Source organism: Netta rufina (genome assembly GCF_964035555.1).
Source record: "Netta rufina genome assembly, chromosome: 5".
NCBI lineage: Eukaryota > Metazoa > Chordata > Aves > Anseriformes > Anatidae > Netta > Netta rufina.
This window is the reverse complement of record NC_140128.1, coordinates 1227822-1248295: the sequence shown is the minus strand read 5'-3', so window position 1 is coordinate 1248295 and position 20474 is coordinate 1227822. Positions and strand designations below refer to the sequence as shown.

The 20474-nt window shown below is 39.2% G+C and overlaps 1 protein-coding gene across 6 annotated transcripts in view; it reads left to right on the top strand.

Annotated features, from left to right (window-relative positions):
* MICAL2 (microtubule associated monooxygenase, calponin and LIM domain containing 2) overlaps positions 1–20474 on the top strand; it is a 131590-nt gene that overhangs the window by 68644 nt on the left and 42472 nt on the right. For 2 of the 6 annotated variants that reach the window (XM_084287722.1, XM_084287723.1), the window contains exons 18-28: positions 855–959; positions 2420–2638; positions 2881–2982; positions 4153–4284; positions 11799–11906; positions 12343–12423; positions 13858–14044; positions 15138–15226; positions 15472–15571; positions 18385–18442; positions 19804–20023. In XM_084287722.1, coding sequence (XP_084143848.1) covers positions 855–959; positions 2420–2638; positions 2881–2982; positions 4153–4284; positions 11799–11906; positions 12343–12423; positions 13858–14044; positions 15138–15226; positions 15472–15571; positions 18385–18425 — 1164 coding nt within the window. In that variant the 3' untranslated portion in view covers positions 18426–18442; positions 19804–20023. Of the gene's footprint in view, positions 1–854; positions 960–2419; positions 2639–2880; positions 2983–4152; positions 4285–11798; positions 11907–12342; positions 12424–13857; positions 14045–15137; positions 15227–15471; positions 15572–18384; positions 18443–19803; positions 20024–20474 lie in introns of those variants that run through there. The other 4 variants (XM_084287724.1, XM_084287725.1, XM_084287727.1 and 1 more) reach the window with 4 other exon arrangements.

Genomic DNA, 20474 nt, shown 5'->3' with positions numbered 1-20474 from the left:
AGTCTGTTGGCTGTATGTGATATTACAGAATAACTTTTTTTTTCTTTCTGTGCTTTGTGAGTAAAGGTAACCAAATACCCTGCAGACTCTTTCTTTGTAGAACATTTAAAGAAAGCATAGGAAGGGAGCCTAATCTTTTGGAAGATATGTACAGCTTTTATTTCCATTCCTAAGGAAGGCATAGTAGAATATGTCTGAATATTTCACAGCACTTTCATAGTTTGTTGTTAATGCTGGCGGTGTTTTAAAATCATCCTGTGCTGTCATGGTAACAATGGTAATCCCCAAATCACACTTTAGCCAGTGAGATGGCTTGGTAAATCAAACGAATTCAGATCTCTCACCTGAAAGATCTGAAGGAAGGATTTGCAAGGTGTCAAAGTTTTGTCAAAGGTGGTGGCTTTCTTAATTCTTTGTGCTTGTATGATTTTCTTTGTTTACATTCTTAAGTCCTCAAAAGGTGTAGGCTTTACAGATGTCAAGTGACTTTCCCAGTCTAGGAACCATTGCTGTTTGCACTCTTTCCAGCTACTTCTCTTTGCTCTGAGATTTGTGCATGTCATAACTGAGTAGAACTTTGCTTGTTCAAGGAAACCTTGTTGCATTATTACCTTTTGATCATAGCCTCTCTATGAACACTGAATTTTTTGAATTTTAAGTATATCTTTGATGGTAAAAGGGTTAACAAAAATGAGTAGGGGACAAAAATCTGCAAAGCATGTTGATTGAGTTCTATAATACTGTTTCTTTAAAAGCAGCTTTTATTTCTTTCTGCCTCAGAAGATCTTAGAATCCTATTTACCGTCTTTCTTTTTTCTCCACTCCGTCTTCATAATTTAAAAATGCTTTACAAGGAGCAAATAGATAGACCAGCCCTGGTCTCTTCTGATTCTCCTGTTAATCCTCGCTTTGCTAAACCTAAGGATCCAAGTCTTCTTTCACCTCAACCAAAAAGGCAGGTAGGAACTCATGTAGATAACACCTCACAATCATATCATTCCTCTTACTGCTGGGAACCCAATGTTATTGTGTAATTACAGAATCTATAAAATGGTAATTGGATATGATCTGCAGAGTTAACAGATACATTTAGCTGAGAATTGTGAAAACTGCATTAAAGTTTAGGCTTAAAAACCATTAAAGATTTTTATACCTGCTTAACCAGGTGAGAAAAATATTTGCAAGAATCAGTAGGTGCATAGAAAGAACCATAAAAACCTAGAGGTGTTGATCTCCATGTTATCACATCTAGTATCCAAGTTGTGTTTAGTGTGCAAGAAAAGTACAGCAATAGCTGACAATTTTCTGTGTGTGTACTTGATGCTTTGTGCTGTTGTAATGAATGATAAGGCAAAGGGAGTTTTCCACTCTAAGAAAACTGGAAAAATGGCTAAGCTAAAGGCTTGAGCATTGGAAAATCTCATATTAATGCCCAGGCTTTCTACTTCATTGTGCAGCATCATATACCCGGGGCAAAATTTTTGAGAACTTTAATTTTTCTCTTAGCATTTCTAAAGCAAGCAATCTTTATATCAAATAATATTGATATTCACCTTAAACTACAATTTTTGAATTACTGTAAATATTCTGTAGTGGTCTTCTAATTTTGCCACAGACCACTCTTGCATTTGTATTGTATGTAGAAATGTCCAGGTCAGCTTGATGAAAACTGCATATTCGTGAACTGTTTGAGAATTATTTTAAAGGCAGATGTGCTGTTCTGTAACGTCAAGAGCACACTGCAAGTTGATTAGAATTAGTTTTTCTTAATTTTAATTCCGAAGATTTTGGACCGATGGGATGAAGTAGAAAACTGTCATGAAAAAAACAACTGGAAGGTTATTTTTAAGACTGAATTTAACAAAGCTGAACTGGTTTGGCTGTTTTATTTACTTCAAAAAATATATCATATAAAGATAAAAATTCAGAGACCCATTCTGAGCTCCTCAGAAAGTGCTTCAAATCTGAAAAGCATTATATCTCGACTCATGCTACACTAGATCAAGGATTATGCCAGGGACTACTGTTGGTATTTTTACAATTTGATTGACCAGTTTCAGGTAGATATGATGCTAAAACAGAACTTTGCTTTAAAAACAAACAAAACGCTAGAATAAGATGTTGTCATGTTCTTCTCCACTAATGCTGTCTGGAGTTATTCATTAAAAACTGAGGCAAAACTCAAGAAGGATGTGAAGACCTTCGTAATTTATGTAGCACCAATGTATTTCAGTGCATGGACATGAGTAGTACACTTGCAGTAGATAGTGTGGAAAGAGTGCTATGAGATCCAGGAGAACATTTCATTTCTTGTTCCGTGCATGACTGTGCTGCGCTTTTGGAAGCTTCCTTAAAAGCTGAATATACTGCATGGTAGTGCAGAAAGCAGATTATTTTTTTCACTTCAAGTGTTTCCCAGTTTCAGGTGGTAGCTAGAACTGAACACGAGGTCAGGGAACCCAAACAGTCTTTAAATGGTTCTGATCATATGGCCAGGAGACCAAAGACTGTAGAAAAAACAGATACCCAGCCCAGTCTGTCAGAAACCTCTGAAAATCTTGCATCTGCCTGTTCCGCTGCATTTGTACTCTCTGGAGTGCTTGAGCGTCTTCAGAACCTGGAGGAAAAAATGAAACAGGTGACAAGCAAATTCTTTTCCTTTCTCTCTCTTAACCACATATATTAATCTGTATACTGTATTTGCCCTGCATATGCTGGCATTTTCTCTGTTGATTTTTAGGTTATATTAAGACAATAAAAATGCTTCTTGCATACTTGCTGTATTCTGGTGAGATGTATAACATTGACTGAAATCTCGCTCTCTTTCCTGCTCTCTTTCCTGTTCTCTTTCCTGCTCTCTTTCCTGCTCTCTCACTGCAGAAAAGAGCTCAGACCATAGCAAGTAGAGAATTCCATAAAAAGAACATTAAAGAGAAAGCGGCACATCTTGCCTCAATGTTTGGATGCATGGAGTTTCCAAAGGTGAATATTAGGTTTTGCACCTGCAGAATTGCTGAGTTAGAAGATATATTTGAGAATCCTTGGGGGAAAATGATTGCCATGGTTTTGTTTTTAATTTTCCTTTCATTCTGGGTAGATCTGAAGAGTAATTTGGATTCCACTGAAAACTGCTAAAAAGCTTTAAATATTATTGCATAATTTAATTGAGGTAAAACACAATCTAAATCATAAAACTAGTCAGAGTACTTCTGTATAAGGGAAATGTCTTAAAATACACCACATAGAATCACAGAATTTCTAGGTTGGAAGAGACCTCAAGATCATCGAGTCCAACCTCTGACCTAACGCTAGCAGTCCCCACTAAACCATATCCCTAAGCTCTACATCTAAATGTCTTTTGAAGACTTCCGGGGATGGTGACTCCACCACTTCCCTGGGCAGCCTGTTCCAGTGCCTAACAACCCTTTCAGTGAAGAAGTTCTTCCTAACATCTAACCTAAAACTCCCCTGGCTCAACTTAAGCCCATTCCCCCTCATCCTGTCACCAGGCACGTGGGAGAACAGACCAACCCCCACCTCACTACAGCCTCCCTTGAGGTACCTGTAGAGAGCGATAAGGTCGCCCCTGAGCCTCCTCTTCTCCAGGCTGAACAAGCCCAGCTCCCTCAGCCGCTCCTCGTAGGACTTGTTCTCCAGGCCCCTCACCAGCTTCGTCGCCCTTCTCTGCACCCGCTCAAGCACCTCCATGTCCTTCTTGTAGCGAGGGGCCCAAAACTGAACACAGTACTCGAGGTGCAGCCTCACCAGAGCTGAGTACAGGGGGACGAGCTCTGGTGAGGCCTCGTGTTGCGTGTAAGTGTAAGTAGCTTGCAGTTTCTAAGAAACTGGTAAGCAGTAGTTCTCAGTCAGCAAAATTTGGCATTTAGTTTTGTTGTGCTTTCTCCCAGCACTACATTACCTTGCTGCCTGCAAGAAAATTGAGTACAGTAATTCTATTTGATGTGAAAGTTTTGCCATGATGATTTCCATGGCTCCTCACTATGAAGAAGTAAAGAACAGTGGAAAATTGTCGTCATTATCTATTTTTTTTATTTTTATTTTTTTTTGGTGCATGACTGTGAAATTACTGTCTTTACCTGTGCTAATATCACTCTCTGTTAGATAACTCTTCTCTGTTTCTGCTCTACACAGAGTAAGCTACCTACTAAAGGCTTATCCCATTCTCAGCCCCCAACTCCCTCTTGCCTTCCATCTCATGATTCAGCTGCTGCCTGTCCTCCGTCATCTGTAGGTTCAACTTCCCCTGCGCTTCCTTCTAGACAGGTACCCTATTAACAGATTTTTCCTGTAAAATCCAAACTTGTGCTAAAGTTGCTTGAGAAATAGCTTGGATGGAAGATACTGCCTTTGCATGGTGGATCTATTGGATAGTTTGTATTTCACATACAAATTAAACTTTACTTTCTTTGCTGTTGCTAATTTTGCATGTTTGTAAGACGAAAGTCAACACTAAAAGTAGTTTGGGTATAAAGCTGAAGAACAGAGTAAATACTTGAGAAACCTTTTACCTAAATTCAGAGTTTTTTGCATCACTGCTTATTTCAATGTTAAAATTATAAACAGTAATTATCTGTTGTTGGATAATACCACAGATACGCGTAGGAGAGAGTGAGTTCCATGTTGTGTATATAACTCCATGTTATGGGATTGGTTAATTGTGCTGTGGGTTATTTTTCTTTTTCATAATACTATCACTTGGGCCTGCAGGGAAGAACATGGATCATACTGCTTATTTTAAATAGAGGATGTGTGTTAGAATTGTATGAGCATTTGTTGGCATGGGCAGACTTTAATGTTGTTTTCTTTGTTTGCTTATTTGTACTTTAAATTTTATTCTGAGGATTAATTGGCAGAACATAGTTCTTTGTAACAGCAGGCTTCACACAGAGGAAATGTGCATGAAATGAAAGCAATTAGATAATACTTAAATCAGAGGTATTCAGCTCTTACTACTTACACAGTGTTGCTTTTATCTGTGAAAGATGAGATGGCATCTATGAGTTGGCTTCTAACTCCTCTGTTTCAGGATTTTAATTGAGGAAAGTTGGATAATTCACAGCTTTTCAGGGACAGTAAAGGCCCAGATTCCTTTTACTTCACCCAGATTATGTAGCAGCAGGCTGGTAACACCGCAGTATTGATTAGGCTTGGAGTGGACATCAGGGTGGAAACGTCAAGTTTCTAGAAGCATTGGAGGTGGCTGCTGTGACCCAACGTAGGCAGTGCTGGAGCTGGTGGCCCTGCTGTCTGGCACACAGAAGTGCAGTTCAGCAAAATCAGGTACTGTCTCCATTTACTGGGACAAAGGCCAAAGCATTCTGCCTGCTCTTGTGTTTAAATGACAGTAGTTTTATGAAATATTCATGAGTATTATCAAATTTCAGGTAAGTCAAGGCTGAAAATGATTTCCTATCTGATGGGTGTTCAGCAGGATTATTTAGTGAAATTAGTCTAGATCACTTTAGGATTTTGTTTTTTGTGTTTGCTGTGTTGGTTTGGTTGTCTTCTACCATATTGTTGATGCTAGTTGGAAATGGGGCTCATCGATGCAACAGTAAATGAGCAGGTAGCTATTAAGCTGATCTGTGGTTTGCAAAAGTATGTTCCTTGGATTAGATGGAGGTATATTGGAAAAGCTCTCTTCATCTCTCATTCCCCAGGAAAATATAGGCTACGAGCCCTTCAAGGACATTGCAAGCCCAGCAGGTGCCTAACTACTATAATCCTCTAATCCCCTTCAGCCTTAAAATCATTCCTTTGCCTAGGTTCACCTCTTACTTTTTATGATCTAGGAGGTATAACATTTGATGGACTTAAAGCAAAGTAATGTTTTTCAAAATATTGGGGTCTGTTGCTCTTCTGTTCTCGAGTAAAATTGTGGCACTACAAAAAGAGTAAAAATCAATGTGAACTAGGCTTTAGCAAATGAGAACTAGGCTCTTAATCTCATTATAAGCAATGTTTTTGCTTATAACCCTGCTTTTGGCAGGGTGAAGCACATATGAGGCTAGAAAAGCTTGTTCTGTCACCAGCACAGTACATGTACCTTCATCTTATTTGGTACATTGTTGCTTGGTTAGGTAGGACTACGTTTATTCTTTAGTATTCCTACGCATATGGGCATGCTGATGCTTAGTATATTGCTCCACAGGCTTGTACAGTCTCAGGTCCTCCTGTATACTGTATGCTCCGCACATGTTTAAATATAGCGCATTCAGCACAGCATAGTTGAGAATTTTCAAGTAGCCTGGTAATTAACAGGCTAGCACTTACTTTCCCCCACTCTGAGGCAGATGTGATAATAGAAAACTGATCCAAATGAACCCCAACTGATGATGGATTATTGTAAATATTTTAGTGGGAAAAGTAGTAATTTAACAGCAGCAACAACAAAACACCAACCCTTGAGGTTTTTTTTTTTTCCAAGGTTGCCAGTGAACGCAAGTGATGTTGCTGGTCTTGTCCTTGCTACAGGGGTTACTAAAGGGGTGGGAAGGGTGCTCAGGATCAGTCAGCCCTGATGCTGGGCAAGGCTGCTGCAGGTAAGGAGCGGGTACCTGTGCTTCGTGTCTGTGCCAGGTATGATAAAGGGTCACCATGAAAAGGGAGATTGGGGTCAGGCTTGGGTGTTCAGATAAGGGACCCTTGAATGGTAAGGAGCAGGGTGCTGGGGGACAACTTTCAGAGCAAGTTATGCCAATGTGCATTCGCACTACACAAGTAAAAGTTGATCCTGCCATGAGGACGGGGGAGGGACTCAGTAGCCCTTTGGGTCTATGTCCATGACTGGTTTTGTGTTAGTGATGTGTTGCTGATGATGTTTATGGATGTGTGCAGCTGTTGTTCTTCATCCTCTTTGTTATTGAAACTAATTCAGTCCTATGATACCCCATTACTTTAGTTTTACCTCTTTGGCAACTTAACTTCAGCTCTGTGTCTCTTTGAGTTACACAGGCCACATTTTGGCTACCTTTTGTTAATTCTAAAGCAAAATATTTTGAAGAAGCACATTTATTACTGTTATTTTTCCTGTAAGAGTATGAAATCTTCAAGGAATGCCTGTTGCTGTCTTGATTTCATAATAGGCAATCTATATGTACTCTTCCATGATTAAGTTGATGTTCCTGCATTTTGTGTGTTAAGAATGCACAGTTTTCAGAGCATGAAAGTTTTGTTGTGCTTTTTAAAACAATAGCTAAATGTGCAGTATTATATATACATAGATATGTGTGTATATATAAAACTATGTATATAAAAGATAATATTTCAGGTGCACAGCCTGCACTTTCAAATAGTGTGCATGCTAGTTTAATAATGTGTTTGGACCTTTGTGATGTGACTATATATTAGTAATGGTCTGTGTTCATGTTACCTTGAGGATGGGTTTGTAGGACTATGAATTTGTACTTGATCTCTTCTGAGAGATACCACTAGCTAAGTGTAGACTTCAGTATGGAAAGGGACCTCAGGACTGGTAAAACAACAGGAAGAGTTCCCATGTGTTGCTGTGTGTCCTATTTTTCCCAGCAGAAGAACAGAAGATGATAGAAGTTTTATTTTAGTAAGACTTCATAAGATATGACCTGTAAATATCAGCACCTTCCTGTCATTTAAATAGTAGTGTCATTTCAATCTCAAGTGAGTACTGAGATGATTTCAGTACTGATATGTTATATGATATGTTATCAGACAAGACAATCCTTTGTATCTGCTGAATTTTTATTGGCGTAGTATTAAGTATGGTGTCTGAGGAGACTTACTGTCTTATTACAGAAACATGTTGTTAAGCCTCAATCCTGAAAGGAGCATTTGAAAGTGATTCTATGGATGCATGCTGTTTCTTCCAGTTTCTTTTAAATATATGCACCATAACACACAGTCTTTTGAACTTATTAAGAATTAAGTTCTGTACAGCAGTATATGCAAGTCAGTAATAATCAAAGCTCCCTTCTAAGTTTAATCAGCTGTCATATTTCGTATAAAATTATGAGTTAACAGGGAAAGTTGAAGAAAGCTAAGCTGTGTAAGAGTTGACAAGTTCTCTAAAGGAATGTGCCCCTGGTGTGTAGATGTGAGGTCAGACTTTCTCTTCTGCAACTGGAGTTCTTACGCTTGGGAGATTGAAGGGGAGAGGATGTCATCAAAGCCCTTGTCCATAATTGTCCATAAGCTGGATGAGGTTGAGAGAAGACACGGGGTGGCTTGGTGGTGATGCTGTTGTCATACAAGGGCTGATGATGAGCCTTGCAAGACAGAACTGCTCTGGTGCTCCCTGACCCTCTGCTTCTCAGTGGGTTTCTGCTCATGGCAGGTGCTCACAGGGCTGCCCCTATAGTTTCTTGCCTTGCCCTGCTATTTTTATTTCCTGATTGAATGCTACTTAAAAGGTGCAGTGCTGCAACTGTTGTAAATTATCTTCTCTTGTCTACCCACTTCTCTGATTCATTAAGGAAAACCAGTAGCAATCTTCTCCCAGTAATGTATCCTTATTAACCATTTTCTCTAAAGTAAAATGTAATCAGCCCTCAAGTCTATTTGTTTCCTTCCCTTCCTCCTGGTCAGCACCAACAATATTCGTGTTGGTGGTTGTTGATTAGGAGACAAGAGCAGACAGCAATCTTTTTGGTTGCTAGATTGAACTAAAATCCCATTTGCTTTTACATGGAATGTGAATTCACAGTCATTACATGATGTCGTGGTTCCGCTCGAGTGGGCAGCCGAGCTCCACCACAGCCGCTCTCTCACTCCCCCTCCTCAAAGAGGAATGGGGAGAAAATATGTGAAAAGGGCTCAAGGATTGAGATAAGGACGAGAAAATCACGCAATAATTATTGTAACGGGCAAAACAGACTCGGCATAAGGAGATAGTAAGATTTATTGCCTACAACTAACAAGCGAGAGAAGTGAGAAAACAAAGGAAAAAAAAAACAAAAGCACCTTCCCCCCCCATCCACCCTCTTCCACCTCCTCCCCCCGAGCGGCGCAGGGGAACGGGGAATGGGGGTTATGGTCAGTCTACAGCACTTCTTCTCTGCCGCTCCTTCTCGGTCACTCTCGTCCCCTGTGCTGTGGGGTCCCACCCACGGGATGCAGTCCTTGATGAACTGATCCGGCGTGGGCTTCCCACAGGCAGCAGCTCTTCCAGAACTGCGCCAGATATGGGTCCGTACCACGGGGTCCATCCCTCAGGAGAAAACTGCTCCAACCTGGCTCCCCTACGGGCAGCAGCTCCTGCCGGGTCACCTGCTCCTGCGTGGGCTCCTCTCCACGGGCTACAGGTCCGGCCCGGAATCTGCTCCGGCAGGGGTCTTCCACAGGCGGCAGCCTCTGTCGGTGCAGGGCCACCTGCTCCACCGTGGTCTCCTCCACGGGCTGCAGCGTGGAACCCTGCTCCACCGCGGTACTCCATGGGCTGCAGGGGGATATCCTGCTTCACCATGGTCCTCACCACAGGCCGCAGGGGACTTCTGCTCCGGCGCCTGGAGCACCTCTCCCCCTCCCTCTACACTGACCTTGGTGCAAGGCTGTTCTCTCACTCCCTTGAGTCTCCCGGCTGCTGTGTGGCGCAGCGTTTTTTCCCTGTCTTAAATATGCTCTCACAGAGGCGCAAAACAACATCGCTTATTGGCTCGGATCTGGAAAACAATGGGGCCCTTCCCAAACATGGGGCAGCTTCTAGATCTTTCTCACAGAAACCACCCCTATGGCTCCCTGCTACCAAAACCTTGCCACGTAAACCCACTACACATGAACATTTCCTTTTAAAAACGTTTTTAGAAGTATATATAGACATGCAATTTTCTTGTTTTGACTGCCTTAATGTTGACACAGATTGCTCGAATGGGTGGAGAACAGAAATTAACCAACCTGACGAATTGTAAGGTATAGTTCAGGCTCCAGGATACTTTCCCTGACATTCAAGTACTTGCACTTTAAGCGTAGTCCTACTGTTTAACTGATGAATGCTGCAGCATTTCACTACCTCAAGGGAATCTTTCTGCTTCAACAGACTTTGAATGGTTTATTTTTCCTAGGAGCTTGTGGTAATAAGTTGTATGTGGCCTAAAAGTTGTTCAGAGGTGCATATTTTAGAGAGGAAATTTTTGTCTTCTATGATCTTAAATAATAAAAAAGAACTTAGTTTTCCTATAGTAGCAAGTAATGTCACTTTTACTCTCTGTTTCTAAATTAATATACCACTTAAGACAGAGTTGGGGTATATACTTAACAATTTACTTTTCTGCCACTTTCCTACAAGTTGTGCAGGTATTAAATAATATTTTAATAGTTTTTTATATTAAGCAAAACCAAACAGTACAGAAATTTGTCCTTTAAATGGCTTTTGTTGTCTTCACGTACATCCTTTATATCTGCCTGGATATAAAGACAAATCTATTATGATACAACACTCAAAAGATAAGGGGAGCTGTAAGGGGCTGGACATGTTTTCAAGTCCCTGCACTTAAATTCTTTATTAGTATGAATATTTTTGTTAACCATAATTTTTGAAAAAACACCCACAGTTGCATTTACATTTTTTTTGCATTTTATATTTTTCTCCTTTCTTCAGAGTGACTTTATGATATTTTAAAAACGCTCCATTAGCAAGACTGTGGTGGCAGAAGAAAACTCATTTCACTGAGAAGCATGAGACTTTAAAGTTTGGCTCAGTGGGAGGCAAATAGAGAGTAAGATGTGAGATCATGGGTCCTGTAGGAAGGAAAATGTCCTGGCTTTAGAAGCAGAGTATCAGATACCTGGCCATACCAGGATGGCTCTTGCTGCTTTTGGGTTTCCAGAGGGATTGTGGGATATTGATTAAAAAAATAAAATCACTACAGGAAACTTGAATTAGGGTAGCAAATCTTAATGTAAATCTATGAGATCTTCACAGTCTCTTCTTCATGGAAAGAGAACTAGAGTACCCACCTGCCACACACACACATATATGTAGCTTTCTCCTTTTCCACCCCCAGGCATATTTGTGGCTAGAAAACCTGGCCCATACAGTCAGTGGCCTGTCTGAGAAGTGTCTGGAGCGACAGCATAAGGAACTGCTATCTTCCTGCAGACCTGTTTGTTAAATTTTGTTAGAAACAGCCTAACTTAGTAGTGGCTGTAATGGTATGACTAAACAGGTTAAAAGAGGTGTCTTCCCTGCATGAGTACGGTTTCTGAAGTTTTCCTCAGCGCTAAGAGGAGTCACTGGAGAGAAGAAAGATTCCTCTCTGAGCATCAGTAAACTGTTTCTGCGAGGGACTTCTAGTAGGTGTTTGTAGAATGTTTCCTGAAATGCCAGTTTGAAGTCTGTCATTACGAAGTTGAGCCCACCTCAACTTTCTGAATTATAACACCAAAGGTTTAAAAATTCAGAGTGGTGGTGGTGGTTTCATTTGTTTTTTAATTTAACACAATAGTCCATCCCTGATAGCCAGGCAGTAGCTCCCAGCTCAGCTGCTGTGTGCCTTTTGCAGACGCAGCAGGAAGCCTTGTGCTGTGGGAGCAGCAGTGGCTCCTAGCAGCTATTTCTCCGTCATCTGAAAGGAAAAGTGTGTATGGACTGCCTAGAAGTCTCCTGTGGCCACTAGCTCAACCGTGCTGATCGTGCATGAATGTGCTTGTGCTCTGCTGGACTTGCCTCTGCTCTTTCTGAGAGCCTGTCTCTGTCATTGCTTGCATTCATTTGCATGTTTTCAACTCATTCTCATCTTTTTCTCATTAAATTCTTGAATAACCAAGCTCTTCCTTCAATTCTTCATCTTCCTTTTTCCGATTAGATGACTGTAGGAAAGGTCTCATGTGCAATTGGAGCTATGGCAGAAGTTCTTGTCAATCTATATGTGAATGATCACAGACCTAAGCCACAAATTCCCCCCCTTGAACTGGTAAGGCTAAACCCACAAAGAAACAACAACTTGACTTAAAAACTGTGTTTTCGAGAGTGTCATCCTGACTTAAGACCCTGGTTGTGGAGCACCTCAAGTGTTATATCTTAGTCTAACACTTATTAAGAAATCAAGTGCATATTGACAAAACATGCTGATGCATATGCGGATATGCTGGAATTGTTGCTCTGAATATATTCTATTTATATTTTTATTACTTGCCTGTATGAAATAAAACTTCAGGAGACTTTTATTAAATGTAATTACTGGTACAATTAATAATAGATGGTAGCTATTAATCAAGGTGGCTTCTAAAAGAAAGTTTTGTACAGTGCATGTTTATGCAATCATTTTTAACATACAAATGCTGAATCACCATGCTTCATTTTGAAGAAAGCTATTTTTATACTCTGACACTATCCTGTGTTGAATTCAGAACCAGTCTCTGGACAGAGCCTCAGATTCTTGCCCCATTCCCTATTCTCCATCTCCTGCCTCCACTGCTCAGAGACATCAGGTATTGGGAAGCTAAGTAAGGTGGTGTGTTGCAGTGATGATAATTACTTATTAGCCAGCACTGAACTCTGATTGCTTCCACTTTACTGTAACTATCTGACCTGTTCTGTTAACATCATATTTTGAAAAATGCATTTCTATGCTTTTTCACTTGCATGGTTGTTGATTTGGAAAGTTTTGTGTAGTTCATGCTCCAGAATCATCCAGCACACCAAAATGAGATTACTAAAGGTAGGTTTGGTTTAGGATTCTGAGTTTTTAAGCACAAGAGTGTGACTCATGATATTGATAATTGTGACTTAAACTTAACATTAAAAAATTGTTCTGAGGCCTTCTTTCACTGACAGATTGAAGATGAGTTGTGTGGACTGCATGCTGGTGTCTGTATGTGAGTGGGCTCTGCCAAGCTTGCACCTCCACTGTCCCAAGTGTGGCACCCCTCACGAGGTGAGGACAGGAAGGGGAGGTGGTGGCAGCTGTGGTAGAGCCAGGATGCTCATCTGTACTGACCTATACACAAGTAGAATGCATAATGTAAAGTAACTTCTTCATACCTGTCTCTAATAAGAAAGGGGAAGCCCAATGGTGTCTAGTCTATTTAATTCATTTTTCTGTGTCTTTTGCATGTATTATTATCCACAAAAGATAAGGTTTGTGGCAATAAAAAAAAAAAAAATCAAGTTAACTGACCAAATCCAACACAAACTTTGAAAATATTTCATGTTGTTGATATGGGTCATATTTTAAAATCCAATGTATTTATAGTATGCTGAAAGTCCATGGTAGTAATGAAGCTGATTTTTAAAATAAACCAATCCCTAGCTTGGGCTGTTGTCTCAGAAGAAGCGTGGCTGAGGGGGGGAAGTACATCTGCAGGTGATGGACGTGGTGGTTCAGACCCCAGCATCAAAGACTGTCGTATATTTCGTTCTTGACTTTAAAGCACAAGCCTACATTTTCATCAGGGGTATGAGCTCAGTACTACTGAGCTGAACTGAGTCTTCAGGGCTTCCTTAGCTTCAACGAATCTCTGTTCAAGACCAGCGAGGTCTGCCTTTGCCTTTGTTTGAGAAGCGCTGCTGCCTGCAGCCATGAGTGGAAGTACCTGGGACGGTGTGGCACAGGTTGCTGGGTGAGCGTGTGGGGCTGATGCTGCTCTTGGACCTGAGCAAACATGAGGTGCAATTCCAGTTGCAAGCTCACCCCTTCAAGTCCTTGTGATGTCTGATTTATGAGTTGCTGTATAAACCTATGGAATTGCAGCCAGAAAGTAATAAAAAAATAAAAAACTGACTGATGCTTATTTTAATTGTGTATGTGGTGGGGGGCTGCATAAAACTTCAAGCATCTATAGCAGCTGCCCACTTTAATAAGAATTTCTATCTGGGTGTTGTGCAATGGCTTCATATGCATTTCTATTTTTATCTTTTAACAGGGATCTCTGCGAAAAGAATTCCCTCAGTCTATTGGGGGGAGTGACATTTGTTATTTCTGCAAAAAAAGGGTATATGTTATGGAGCGTCTGAGCGCAGAAGGCTACTTCTTTCACAGGGAGTGCTTTAAGTGTGAAATATGTTCTACAACACTCCGTTTAGGAATTTATGCCTTTGATGTTGAAGAAGGTAATACAGGAGCTATTTAAGAATATTTTAAAATGTCTGAGTATTGATACTTCTAATGGAACTGGAGGCAAAAGGCCTGGCCAAGTAGCTCAGGAGGAGGTCTGCCAAGTATGTTGTTTGTGTCCGTGCCGATCTTTGAGGCCTTGTACTTGCAGTTTTAGTCTTTCAAAAGAAGCCGGCTGGGACAGACCTGAGCTTATTTAAAGAAATCAGAAGTGGAAAATAAGTCAAGGGACAAAAATACAGTTTGTCCAATTACAGGTCAAAATCAGGGGGTAGGGTGGAAAGGTGTTTTTTCTCTGACTGCCAACAATAAAGGGCTATCCTTATCTCTCACTTATTACTGGCCATTAAATAAAGTGACTTGATAAAGAGAAGTCAGAGCAGTAGCAAACTTAGACAGGTGAATATTCTTTCTTTCAAGATGTTCTGGCTCAGGAGGTGAAAGTCGGTAGTAGTGGCCAAGCAGCAGTGCCATTTATTCCAGTCAGCTGTAGGACAGGAGGTTCAGATCTTGGGCTCCTGATGCCACCTACAGCCTAGGGCTTGTGGACGGGGGATTATTTAGTTTTGTTTGGTTGCTTCTTTTATTTATTTAGAGGGAAAATATTACTGTACCTAAATTCCCTTGCTATTTCCAAATGATTTGAGTATATCTGAGTATTAACCTGATCTCCCTCCACAGAAGGATTAACATCTCAAGGCCAAAGATTGTTCTTTTGCAGTCCAGAGAGTCTTCAGCAAAGACTTTCTTGAACTGGTTATATGACTTTGCTGCTTAATGTCTTTCATTGGTTTATGGCTTGGTATTCATTGAATTTTGCTCGTGTTATATATTAATCCTAAACCTGTTTGATAGAGGAATAAAAGGCCTTATCTTATTTAACAAATGTGCAAATCTGCATGCTGTAAAATAAACCCTTTCAAAGCTGTAGGCAATGTGCAGAGCCAGTGGCCAGTTTTCTATTCCTTTCTTTAATAGACATAATAGTGCATTTAATAGACATAATAGTGCGTTTTCAATGCACTATTTTCAATAGTGCATTGAAAACGCACCTGTAAAAAGTTACATCATTTACTTTTTTTCTTTTAGGTAAATTTTACTGTAAACCTCATTTTACACACTGCAAAATCAGTAATAAACACAGAAAGAGAAGAGCGACGTTACAGGTTCAGGGAAAGGTATGTATGGGTTATGTTACTAATGCAAGAAATACTGGGGGCAGCTTTATCTGGAGCAGGGTGCAATACATGTGTAATCTGGTTTTCAAATGAAACAAGGTCTTCCTTTGTAAAATAAAGTTGAACTTGAGAATAAATGGAAATGAAAATATATATATATAAACTTGAAGACAATAACAGAAACTGAATTTTCCACTTTTTTTTTTAGAAGTATGTTTAATATATTTTTTAATGCTTTCTATAAGGAGGCAACAGAAGCATGGAAGAAAGAAGAACCCAAATCTACAGAGACCACCACAGAAAGCACTTTAACTACTGCTAGCAATCCAGAGGACAGGTCCCCAGGTATCCTGACTTCCTTCTTTAGGGGCACTCTAAGTTGGCCCCTTCGGGTGACAAGGGATCTGCTTGACATTCCCAGACGCCTGTCTAACTGGATGCATGGTTTTCTGCACGCTACCAATCTTCATTTCAGGGACAATGCATATAACTATACCTACTTGTATGAACTCTTGAGCCTTGGTGTGCCATTCCTCTATGCTCTTCTAGAGGTACTTACTCATATGTACCGGGAAGCAGAGCTATCACTTGAAAATGTGCTTGAATGGGCAAAAAAATTCTATAGGGTTTAAATTTTTCTGTGTGTCTTGCTCAGGTTGTGCCTTTCAGATTTTCAAAATTAACAGCCTCACTATTTTCCTGAAGATTTTTTTTTTCTTACTTTTCTTGCAATTTAATGTGCAACTAAAACAAACAATAGATTCCTTCTGATACAAGCTAGGTGCAATTAAAGTTTTCAATATAAAATGTACTGTATGTTAGATGTATGTACTATGTACTGCATGAGTACATATGTAGTATGTACTGCATGAAGGGCAGTGTCCAGATACATTTCCAGAACTCAGAGATGGATGAAGGATATTTTGTAGATTTTCTTTTCCTGTTTTGTCCTGTTTGTGATAAGACCATTGGGGGTGGGTACATTTTAAAACCTTTCTTGTCCACTTCTCCCTGCTTTCCCCACTTTTTTTTTTTTTCTTTTTTGGACTAAGAAAGAATTTTTGTTCTTTCAGATGTTTAGGGAATATTTATGGAAAAAAAATGACTGGGTTTTGAAACCTGAATACGGCACATCCCTTTTCTTCTTGTTTTCATCTTTCCTCTGGGTTATGAGGTTTATAACTTGCATGAATGTTTCAAAAAAAAAAAAAAAAAAAAAAAAGAAAACTGTACTTAATTCCTTAATTCATATTGCTCCTAGTCATGCCTTTTACATTTCTCACATGATAGATACCCCTTGTTGATAGTGGGTATAATCTGTAATACTAATTTATTTAACGTTTTGAAATAAATCTAAAGAGCAAATCTCAGTTGAGTGAAAGCTTGATTGAAACTGCATGCCAAAGAAACTGGTAGTATAACTAGACATGACTTATTCCTCAATTCAAGGCTTCCTCATTAGGTAGCTGATTTGAGGAATATCAAGTTGTGGAATACTCATATGTTACTGAAATTATGGTTATCGTGCCTCCAGACAGGCACTGGTCCTGTTGTATTCTGAAAGAATTCCAAAACAAGTTTTGAACAAACTACAAAAACCTACAAATTTATTTTAAGGATATTACTTCTTAATCAACTATTTAATTCATTTCAATGTGTAAAGCTGATGGCAAAAAAGATTAAAGTCTGTTATCTGGAGCAGTTGTTAATAAGTTTTTCAGGTATCTCTCATCAAGGTCTTCCTTCATCAAAAGATGTCAGGGGCAGGTTAAGTACACCTATTTAACAGCAAGGAGACACTGAGAACATCCCAAATTCTGCTTGCTTTCTCAGCCTGGTTAGCCAATGATGTAAGCAGGCTCCATGCCTCAAAAATACTTGAATGTTTACAGAGTCACAGAATCATCTAGGTTGGAATAGATCTCTAAGATCACCTAGTCCAACCTCTGACCTAACACTAACAAGTCCTTTAAAGTTCAGATGTTAACCAGAAAATTGATAAAAACATAAATATGACAATATGAATAGCCTAAAATGAAAAATATCTGTAGCATGTACTTTAGCTGAAATAATATGGCTTAAATAATAGGAAATAATTTTACATTGAGTTTGTACCAAAGTTTGAGGATGACCTTTTAGTGGTCTTAAGTAACTGTGCTACTTATGAGCTGGCAGGTTGTTTTTATCTTTCTTTTTTTTTTTTTTTTTGGTTGGTCGTTTTAACACAATGTGGGAAAAGACAGTTTAAAGTTGTTTTCTTCCATAAGTTTTAAAAAGAAATGTGTGTTCTGTTTAAAATAAATGACAACTGGATTTTTCCTCTAGATACTTTGACTTAATTTTTTTCAACTACAAGGATAAAGCTTTTCACTTTTTATAGTCCTTATATTGTCTGGGGAAAAATTGTGAAGTATGTGCTCAGAACTTGGAAAAAAAAAAAGCTTGAAAGAATTGTTTAGTTTTAAGGTAGCATTTGTTTGAAATCACTTGCCATTAATGCTCAAACATGTTAAAAAAAAAAAAACAAAACAAAACAAAAAAAAACCTTTGCTAGACTGGACACAGTAGTTGTTTCACTCTAAAAAGGAAAAAAAAAATGCAGTGTGATTTTCTGTGTTACTCCTGCAACACAACAAACTGCTAACTGATAAAGTTAGACTCACCATCAATTTTAATTTCAGCTTGTCAATAGCGCAGTCTCATGGAACATTTTTTCCTGAAATTTTCTCCTGCTGTTCACTACAGGAAATTTTTCTTTTTTCTTTTTTAAAGATAGCAATGGTTATATATAGATTTATATAATGGGGAGAGGAAGAAAAAAACCAAAACACTAAATTCCCACAGCAGAATTCAGAAAGAGATATGCAAAATGAAACCATTTTCCTGAAGGATCTTAATTATATTACATATTCCACTGGAATTTTGCAGGTGATTTTTGAATATAACAATCTAATTGTTAGATGTGTTTGTAATCTCTTTATCTTAATATTCTGTTAGAAAGATTCATAGCTATTTGTCCTTATTCATGATTTAATGAAAAAAGCATTTTCATTTTGGCTAATTCTTCTTTGTAATCTTTCTGATGCTTTTCTGTATAACCAAGCTAAGTTATGTATTGTTTTTTTCTGCTCTCTGCCAATCTCCCTCATTACTTTCAGTCCAATTCATCATTCCGGTGTTGCACCCGCTCACTGGCTGAAGCCCTTCTGCTCTCAGGTGATTTTTCCGCTTGCCAGTTCACAAACTGTGCAACTAACACTGTTGTTTGACAGCATTTCATTGTGTTGGGTTTTGTTGTATTATTTTAAGACCATTTTAGAGCAAACTGTGTGTGTCTGGTATATTAATGGATGTGAGCTTTGGCATGATCATTTAAGCTGTTGCTGAGTTCATAGTTCTAAAAAACTTAATGTCTGCTCTCTCTGTAGAGAATGTTTTTCCTCTCTGTGTCTGTGCATGTACACTTTCTTGTGCCTTTCAGGCGACTTAGGCAAGTAAATTAATTCTTGAAAGAAACAGTTAAAGCCTTATTTCTTTCAAGGAAAGATTTAAATAAGGTCAGGAGAAGAGCTAGTTGATTCTCCTGGTTAGCATGAACACTTTCTTCCATTGTGCTCAAATACTCAATGAGCAAATTTCCATTGAGCTCAAATATTCAGTGAGCAAGCAATGTTTAAGTAGGGTGGCTCTAAGTACTCCTTTGCTTTCATAAAGGAAAATTATGATATAAAAAGGTTCTGTTGAACAAAGCAGCCAGAGCAACACAAGTTCCATTCCTCCATCCCAGATAACATACTGGGCAGGGCTAACAGAAATAGATGCTATTTTTAGTCCTCAGTGTCAAAATGCCAAGTTTACATAACCAAAGTGTTTTGGTTTGAGCTGCTTTGTTGATTAGTATCAGCTCTAATGAGGCCCCATTTGCCCTTTGATTAATGTATTTGTCTTGCTGCATGAGAGGCTGCCAATACTCTCCATGATAAATTTATGCAGCTATTTTGTATGTATTTTTGCATGTAAGATCCAGTATGTGTAACTACATGATAATCTGAAAGGAGAAATGCATCCGAAGAAGAACCAAGAGCTTAGTCTGAAAAGCAAGTGCTCTGTGGTTTTGTTTGATATGGTCATGACCCATGGCAGCCTTTCCTGATGAGGATGCCCTTCAAAGGGAAGGGTGATTGGGAACTGTCCTAAGTAGCAACTTGCAGGAAGGGCCAGACATCCTGTGTCACTTGTCCTATTTCAAACACCTCAGTCAGGAATGCAGAAGAGCTGCAAGGTCAAGAGCCCAGCGCTCCTTATCTTGCTTACCTGTATGCTTGCACAACTAAAGCATCTCTTCGTGTGGGTAACCTAAAATGTCTTGATGACTTTGAAAGTCTCCTTGCTGTGCCCACACAGAAGCATCTCTATTCTAAGCATCACAACCTGGAAAAATGGTTAGGACATGGCTTCCTACAGATTTAATATGTTTTATTGCTAAGCTCAGCATGCTTTGAGATGAAGGTCGTAATGTAGAGGTCTGCCATTTCAAATCACTTTCCATTGCTGTGTTTTTTTACCGTCTGTTGCAGAGTCTTCCTAGCTCTTCCTGGCCAGTGAGGATTCTGTCCTTCTCCTAAATTTTCTGTCTTGACTTCACTTTACAATCTTAATGGAATATTTTTATTAAATAGTTTTTAATGCTGTGTTTAATTTTTCACATGGAAATCCTGTATTTTGCACACAGTGAAAATTGTTTTAGCTTTATTTATGGTATTTGTTGTAAACAAAAATAAATGTAGTTCTTTGTAAGTCTCTTTGTTTCATCTCTTCCTTTTAAAAATACTTACTGGTAACTTCATGCTTGTTTTACAAATTCCTCTTCTGGTGGATGCTGTTGTGGTACCTTTGTATTGGTCTGACCAAAAGGCCAGGGGGTCTCACTGTGATATTACAGTCAGGAGTGTGTTCCTTCACACTGGGTTCCTTGACTATGATATTCTGCACTAGTTATTCTACTTTAGACCGGGAGTTGCCTGGTACTGGGGTTTATCCTTCCCGGGAATGATAAATCAGTGTTGCTGAGTGTGGAGGCTGCTTGTATTGCATACATGAACAACATTAGTCCTCTTCTCTTTGACTTCTATTACTTTTCCCTTTTTTTTTTTTTTTTTTTTTTTTTTACATAGCATGACTTTTATGACATTTGTTAATAAGTTAAAATCATTTGGAATCTTGCATCACATACAGGAAAAGCAATTAA